Here is an 8,919-nt window from a genome sequence, read left to right on the forward strand (position 1 = left end):
TGCAAATTTTCATCATGGGCCAGCAGATCAATAAGTAACGGCGCAGATTCAAGGTGAGGTGACGACAAGCCACAGCGAAAACCACCGCCGGTTATCTACCTCGTCAGGCGGAGCTACCGTCGGAAAGGGAGGTCGGCGGATTGTTGTACAACACAAGCAAAACATAGGAGTATTATTGAAGGGCAGGATCCATTAAATTGATCTCTGCTCACAGCTCTCGTTATAGAGGCCTTTGAAACGTACTAACACTGTATTCCGCCTAGGTGATCCGTTATAACGAGCACAAGCAAAATGTTATTGCCATGTACCATGCCGAAGCCGATGTATATGATGCATTGGACATTCCATTTCAGTATTATTGCATGTACTTTTCAAGTCCAGGGGGATATAAGAAAATAGTGTGGTTCCAAATCAATCAAAAATTTGTTTTACTGCGTTGAACAAGAATGGTGCTGCAACAACAGTGGGATTCCAACGAGAAAACCAACTTACATATAGCCATATACTATAATTAATCGAAATCCCTTGTGCTTTCAGCAGATTGAAAGCCAAAACAACAAAAAGGTCAACCAAAAAACTCTTGCTGGTAGTTTTAGCCGTTTGCAACAATTTCATGGATCCTGTCACTGACCTCCGGATCATCTGATCTGACTGCTAGCTTCATGGCCACTTCTTTGGGCCCGCTGATTCCAAATGAAAGTCTCACTAGAACTTTCACATTACCAATGAACACACCTGAGAGCAGGCAAGTGTGCGATCTCGAATTGTTTTGGACAACATCAGTTCCCTACAAACCAGAAGACAAAAGGCAATCAAGATTAAGATTAGCACTTCAAACTACTACTGCAGTCTTTCATTACCAATTAATAAGGAATAACCAACTAAAGTAAAATATCACAAAGTGGTACACCAAGAAAACAGTACTTATTTCATGGAAAAATAAATAAAGAGAACATACCTCGCAAGGCTGCATGCCGAGGATGCTTATAACAGCACTCACAGCCTCGGCCAAGCTCTCCCTAACACCGAGTCCATACTCATCGACCCGCTCACTTTCCGGATCCATGCTTTCCCAAGCATTTCGGAAGTTCGAAATCCCCACCTTCAACATATAATCAGCAGAAATAATTTCAAAATCTTCTAGCTGATACTCGTCCTCAACACCATCATCCTCAGCTTCACCTGTGGACGAATCAACCTGAAATATAGCAAAGTTGAGTAAAGCACATCAGTTTAATTTGAAACACTAAATTCAATTAACCCAGAGGCACACAGACAGCAGTCATGTTTATTACATGTAGAAGCACACCCAAGTACTGAACTGACAATTTCTTCTTACTCCCCAAAAACATGTACGATTCTAGACAGAAATGTCGACACAACTTAACTGTCAGAGTCTAGAACATTATGAAGGTTATATTTTACCCTGAAGTCTTATGTCTGCTAAAAGGGTAAATAGTACTACCTCCATTCCAAAATATAAGATGTTTTGGTAGGCTAACCTAAAATGAGGGCAACTACTAAAAGGACGAAGGAACCATCTGTACGGAAAACGGAAAGAGTAGAATACTAATAAAGTCACCCCAAATGAGGGAACATTTAGGTGGATATCCTTTGGTTAAGCCACCCTGAAATTCTAGGGCACAAACTGAGTTCAAAAGTGAAATAGCTGAGAATTACGAGGCACCGATTTCTGAAAGAAAATCATGAGAAGCATGCTTGATTTGATCTTCACATGAGGGTATTTGATTAAGACTAACAACAGAGATAGCGGGAGCATTACAAACAGTACCTCTTTAACAATGAATTTCAATATATTTGAGAACTTCCCGGTGGCAAGGACACCTTCTGGCTTTTCAAAGGCCACAAAGGCCTGTCCAGGGGAATCATAAGGCAAGGATCTTAAAGGTTTCGATGCAACTTCTGAAAATTCTTCTGCCTCAGAAGCGTCAACAAACACCACGACCTGGAATAGAAGAATTCAGAAAGGCACTAACACTAAAAAATAACACATATTGCAGGCATATTACGTGAAAGAAGTTGCTTACCTCTTCAAGCAGTTGTTCAGGTATTGTATTTGTACAGTTGTATTGAAGCACAACATGCCCATCATAAATGTGCTTCACAACATTGACTGAATATTCGGTCTCGGCTTCAGTCAATTCAAAAGGTGTTGATGACTGCAAGAAAGAATAAGATAACATATCAGATGTGTACGAGAGCCTCAAAGCATATGCTTATCTTCTGTGAAAAGGACCACACCGTACTGACCTTAAAGAGTTTCCCAAAACCAGCAAACTCAGGAATGGATGAAAGAAGCTTCTCATAGGATGCATCAATGGTCGGAACAGGGCCATTGACAGCAGATGCTGGCCCTGTTGATTTCTTGCCTGTAGCCTTTTTCTCAGCAAGGGGTTGTGATTTTGTTTCCTTGGGTACAGATGAAATATCAAAAGGTACCTCTGATGGTTCCTGTCATCATATTACAAGAAAATAAGGCTCCAACAAATGACATTAAATCATATGAGTGTTGAGATGCATACATAATTCCGCAGGCTGGCCTCCAAGTTAGCTAGTGGAACATCAAGTGAACCAAAGAGAAAGTCGGTCACATCCTTCTCAGTCTCACCAACAGTAGCTTCACCATCAAGCAATTTGATGTAAAGTGTCGCTCTGTCCCGGACCTATAATGGAGAAAATAGTGTATAATATGTCAGTCAGAGAAGAACGGCTTCTTGCCAGGAAAGCGGAGTTTGACTAGTCATTTTATCTGAAGATAACAGTTTGTTTAGCAATTGGTACTTTCACAGATAAAGTTGCGCGTATGCATGAGGAAGAAACAAAACAACAGGTGAGGGAATCCGAAGTTAAAAGGACCACTAAAATATACAACATGGCATATAATATCTTAAATGAAACTTTCCACTGACCTCATCATCACCATCAAACAGGCAACGCCTCAAAAGGACAAATATGCGAGGCTGCAATGACAAATGATGTTAGTGCAACAACTTACAAGTGAAGCAAAGAAAAGCCAAACAATGCAAGAAAATATATAACAAAGTGTATGTATGTTGAAGTACCTTGAGTGCATCAACCAAAGCACCAAACTTTGCCAATGTACTTACTGCACTAGCTCGAACAGTGGCATTTTCAAGTATCACTCTATTGTATATATAGCGTATGTATTTACTAGGGTCTGATGTCTTCGGCCCTTCATTTCCCAAAAAGTGAAGGATCTGTTCCAAGATTAAAAAACAGAATTCCATTAGAATTTCGCAATTTATCATGAGCTGTTGGGGTATGTTGGCAAACTGCTTCTACATTCCTTAAGGGAGAACTTACTTAATATAGAGAAGTAAAAAATATCAACAAATATTTGTACAGGCTAGCCCACCTAGACTGTGTTTGGCTATGCGCTATATTGTGATAATACAGCTTATCTGATCAGTTTTTGCCTATTTCCTACTTCCATAGCTATTTTTCCGTAGCAGATTATAAAGTAAGTCAGGACAACACAGTTCAGCAACCACAAACAAAGCCTTAAGCATTTGAAAATCATTCTCTCATTCAAAATGACAGCATATTATGCGAACCAGGAAACAAAGCAAAATCTCACAGCTAGTCATAGTTTCAGGTTGCCTAAATTTTTGTTCCTGTTTTTTCAGAAGGAAATCCTAGTACATAGAGAGCAGAAGGTACGTAAAAATTAAACTACAGAATTAGGAGGTACTACGAAGTTTCAGCATCTTCACAATTAGTTTCCAACAAACGGCGAATTGGTAATCACCTGAGTGGACAGATACGTGAATTCACAGTCTTCGATGAATTCACATAAGTGAAATAAACCACTTTCTTTAGCATCAGGAATATCTCTAATGAGTATGATAATTGAATCAACTATAGCTTTCTTGTACTCAAATCCACCCTCTTCACGTAGGATATTGCTCAAAAAGTTCATCCTGCCAACACGCACAGAAGTTAAAAGCACCGATAGCAAACTAGTAGCGATTCTTCATCAATATTATTAGAAACATATGCTACGTACAGTGAGCGATATTTGAGGGGGAACTTCAAGCACAAGGATCTAATTGCTTCTACAACAACAATCTTGAATTCGTCGGCTATGTCTGACATAAAGTTGGTCATCTGTTTCATTAAACGATCAACACTTGATTCATTGCCTGTCTTGAGCAGTGTGGTAATTGCAAGGGTTGCGATGCTCCTGTTCTGATCAGAGATTAAACTCTCCATATCTATGTTACAATTTGTAACGGCCAAAGGATGAGTTGATGCAACCTGTAAAGTATCAAATGAACATTGGATCATTAGTAGGAACAAAGAAAAATACCAAGGTAGTAATGAGCATGCAGTCCCATGAATAAAATAACATTGTGGTGCCAACTACAATTAGAGAACAGAAATAACTAATAGTGGAGTAATGGCTTGAGCATCCCCAAATTATGAAATTTGTAAACAGGATTAATATTCCGCCAGGCAAAAAAACAAATTAGTCAAGGCCTTTTCCCTACATATCATTAAGAATGATGGGAGTTTTTGTATAATAAACCACCGTAATTGATAAAGATCAAAGTGTTCAGTGAAATAGTGATTGGAGTGGCCTGTAAAAACAATAGGATGACGATATAGAAAATCAACAAGATGACAGTTACATCTTCCAACCATATTATGTCTACTAGAAGATGGAACTGGAATGTTTATGTCAACAATTTATCGGCCCTTATCAACGGTTGGACTTCAGGAGTGTATCTAATATAGTAATATTTCAGACTTTAGGCAGTTGATTTAAGGATAACATGCTAACTTCAAGTCAATCAGAGTGAGTTTTAATATGAACACACAAAGGGATGGAATGAAGAAATAAAACTAGGCATCCTAAAACCATCAGATTTGATTGAAAAATTGTGATACAATCAAAGTAATACAAATTACATGGGAATAAAATTCAATATACATTTAAACAGGACAATATAAACTAGCATCCGTGAACAAACTAACCTTGTTAAGTGTGCGAACAGCAGCAAATCTAAGCACAGGTTTGGATGAACTTAAGAACAATTGCAGCACCGTGATTGCAGGTGTAAGCTCACGGCTGGTCACACCATTTAGATCAGTTATTGCTCGTGCAGCCTCAAGTATGACCATTTCTGCTTTGTTCCGGAGACAGGACTCCAGGAAATCAAAGAAAGGGCGGTCTCCACCTTGTGTATTCATGCCTGACTCTCTAATAACCTGTTTATGCCGGTCATGTTTCAGATGTCTACGCATATACAATTCTGCAGAATGCAAAAATCAGAAAACAGTACCTGGCTAGTGTACCGAATAAGTAGGCACTGGGCCAGAGGTGAGCGAACTGAACCCCTTGTCAGACTAGTGACAAGCTTGCTAACAGCCAACCGGTCATTTTGTCTAATCTGAAATTTAGAATTGAAATATGAATGTTTAGATAGCCCAGTAGGAAGAAAGCAAACAAAAAGTCAAGGGGCACTCATAGGTCATTTGTCAGAGGTATAGCATGTTTTCATGGACATACTTAGTATAGCATTGCTTTGAGAGGGTACTTAGTATTGCATGTTTTCGAGAGGGTACTGAACTACTGATCATAGCATGTTTCCAAGAGGGTACTTAGATAGCAAGCTTTCAAGAGAGTACCTAGAAATAGTATATGTTGTTTCAAATAGGTAAATTACATATCTGCATGTAGCTTGATTCATTTGAAAAGGTTTCAGAGATGTATGTCACTACTACTTAAATGAAGCACAAAACATGAACTCACTTGGTGAAGAAGAGCAAGGGCATGAAACTGAACAAGAGCAGCTCTCGACTGTACAGCCTCCTGAACCTCATTGCTCCATCTTTTCACAACTTCCGGACTTGTCTGTTCAGAATTAAAGCATATGACGGAAACATTGATAAGAATCTGTAGCTGCCAGTAACCTGCAATTGCATAAATGCACAAACTAAAATGTAGCACTCACCTGAAGCAGGTAAATGCCACTAACAAGGGCCGCACTGGCAACAACAGGGTTCTTGTCAACGATAGCTTGCTTCAAATACCTCTCAATTTGGGTGAGAAGAGTCGAATCAATGATCCGGCAAAGAACTCTTATAGCATTTGCACGATACATATCAGTCTTGCTATTCATATCCTTCATCAGAGAACTTGTCACTATAATAACCTACACGCGATTAAACACAAATGAAGTCAATCTCAGAGCCCACAACATAACTGCAAAGTAAAAACCAGCATTCAGCAACCTCATCCGCTGATGGCGAGAGTTCCTTGATCATGAGGTACACCATCCTCCTAAGTCCAGCATCTTTGGACTGAAACAACTTGGTCGTAGCGAAGAAGACCTCTGTGGCCTCTACCTACAAGAAATTAACACAGTGAGGTACCTATCCAAGAGCACATGTCCAGGAACTAGCACAGAATCACCACTTTCCCAGCACTGCACAAACATGTGAGTCCTGTGTACTCTTAGATCCTCGGTTTAAAACATGTACAATTTACTTTTTTACTCTACTCATTATGTTCCAATAATGTTATTTACGGTGTTGAACTTGGCCAAAATAGCAGTTACTTTCAAAAAAGTACCAATGTTAAAACTTCAAATTTACATGATTGCACCTGCGTGATGCCGACATGTGGTTCAATCAAACAATATTGCCAACTTTACCATCCATGTGGCTCAATGTTAACTACCAGGCCCAGCAATTTGAATCCAGAAGCATAGCTAAAACACGATAAAAGAAAGATGGGATATACTGCATTGGAGTACCTTGGTAAAGGTGTCACCCTGGTTGAGCAGGTATAGAAGCTTGGTGATCACCTATGGTTATAGACAATGCATCAGTATTCATCCGAGTAAGTGAAATCAGAAGGGCGTTCGAGTTGAGATGCGAGATCTAGCCGGAGGAAGATCAAAACGGGATTGGGCAAGCGCACCTGGCAGCATCGCCGCGCGTCGAGCTGCGGGTCGTGGAAGACGCGGGCCTCCTGCAGGACGGCGCCCTTCTCGATGCCGAGGAACGGCGAGTAGTACTCTGCAGCAAGCAAACAAGCATTCAGTCCCAGCACATTACACTGCACATGGGCATGAGAGCGGCGATCCGCACCGGGATCGAGCCAGATCTAGGGTTCGGCGGGCAGCGGATCTGGGCACGCGCGACCAGACGCGCGAGCGGAGAAAGAGGGAGAGGAGAGGGGGCGATCGTTCGTGCGTGCGTACCTTCCTCGTCTAAGTCGTCGTCCTTCTTCACAACAAGCGGCTGCGCCATGGCCGCTACTGCGGTAGAGCGATGCGCCCGCGGGTTGGGCGCCCGGACCGACGATGCCGCGAGAACGGCGGTGCAGAGCGGCGGCGCGAGGGCTCCCGCGAGTCTTTGTCTCGCGGTTTTGCGAGGGAGGACTGAACGGGGGAGAGGAGGAGGAGGCGCTTACAGAAGTGGAGAAGCGAGCGGCATGGACGATGGATCTGAATCTGGAAGACGGCGGGGGGCGACTCGGCGGAGTAAGGTGCAAGCGTGCGTACTTACTTTCGATTCGATTGAACTATGGCCACTGAGGTATTTTTTTCTATAAAAAACTAGTAAGCATGCATGCACGTACGCATTATAATCTGCAATAAAACATCTATTTTGAATCTTATTTCTCTTTCAGGCTAGTTATAATGAAAGTAATTTAACTAGTAACATAACGTACTTTAAGAAATTTTTGCTTATGTGGCAAGTAATTAATGAGAGGTGGTAACATAAGGCTGGTCATAGTGGGGAGTAACTTAGACTAGTGTCATAGTAATGCAAAATAACATGATAGTAGTGTCATAGATGGCTTCATTTATTAGTTTGTATAACATGTATTATGTTACCACCTCACATTAAATACTTGCCACATAAACAAAAAATTATTGGAGTGCGCTATGTTACTAGCTAAGTTACTCCCACTATGACTAACCTAATATGTTACTGTAACATAGCGTTTTTCAAGACAAGATGAGTCTACAAGATAATTAATGAAGCCATCTAAGTTACTACTATTATGTTACTTTGCATTATGAAGATAGTAACTTAGGCTAGTGTCATATGCATGACACTAGTCTAAGTTACTCCCCACTATGATCAGCCTCAGTGAGTCTTGTTACCGAGCCATTTAAGAACTCAGACACCATTGCACGCCACATCATCTCCGAGTCTAGTAAATGTTTGGCCTATTTCCTATTATTTGTATTTAAAATAGTTCATAACAAACATCAACCACTTTTGATAATAATTGTGGCCATGGTAATCTTTCTATTCCACCTTAGGGTATCTTTGATCCAGAATATTTTCATTGAAAATTCAGAGGGTTGAATTCATATGAATTTTTTTCTAGGCACTCTTATTATGGGAAATAATTCTATGAGACCAGGTCTCACACGAGACCCATCCTGATGAATGACACGTGTCATTCACAAATCACAAAGCATCCCCCACCCCCCACTTAAAATCAGGGAGGAAGATTAGATGCTTTGTGATTTGTGAATGCCACATGTCATACATCAGGACGGGTCTCACCTTCTAACCGTCAGACCTGGTCTCATATAATTTTTTTCCCTCTTATTATATACTCCCTCCATTCCAAATTAGTTGACTCAGATTTGTCTAGATACATCTATATCTAGACATGTTTTGGTGTTAGATACATCCATATCTAGATAAATCCAAGTTAGTTAATTTGGAATGCAAGGTATTTTGTTTGTTTGTGCATTTGGGAAAGCGAGACTGATAACGGGCAATGATGGTTGATAGATGTTAAGGGGAAAATAAATCAACAGGGTTGTTTGTGCATTTGGGAAAGCGAGACTGGTAACGGGCAATGATGGTTGATAGATGCTAAGGGAAAATAAATCACCTTTG

At 40.6% G+C, this 8,919-nt stretch overlaps 1 protein-coding gene across 1 annotated transcript; it reads right to left on the reverse strand.

Annotated features, from left to right (window-relative positions):
- Positions 1-388: 388 nt before the first annotated feature.
- LOC125507479 (coatomer subunit gamma-2) lies at positions 389-7,559 on the reverse strand. Its single transcript, XM_048672054.2, has 18 exons — positions 7,254-7,559; positions 6,971-7,068; positions 6,804-6,854; positions 6,280-6,393; positions 6,000-6,200; positions 5,798-5,899; positions 5,328-5,435; positions 5,020-5,253; positions 4,049-4,299; positions 3,791-3,962; positions 3,084-3,239; positions 2,931-2,981; positions 2,544-2,684; positions 2,272-2,472; positions 2,049-2,180; positions 1,793-1,966; positions 959-1,198; positions 389-787 (listed from the first exon to the last, which is right to left on the reverse strand). The coding sequence occupies exons 1-18, from the start codon at positions 7,300-7,302 to the stop codon at positions 593-595; spliced, it is 2,670 nt and encodes an 889-aa protein (XP_048528011.1). The 5' UTR covers positions 7,303-7,559; the 3' UTR covers positions 389-592.
- Between the last annotated feature and the right edge of the window lie 1,360 nt (positions 7,560-8,919).

The sequence above is a fragment of the Triticum urartu genome, chromosome 1A (genome assembly GCF_056163025.1).
Source record: "Triticum urartu cultivar PI428250 chromosome 1A, HENAU_Tu73, whole genome shotgun sequence".
Classification (NCBI taxonomy): domain Eukaryota; kingdom Viridiplantae; phylum Streptophyta; class Magnoliopsida; order Poales; family Poaceae; genus Triticum; species Triticum urartu.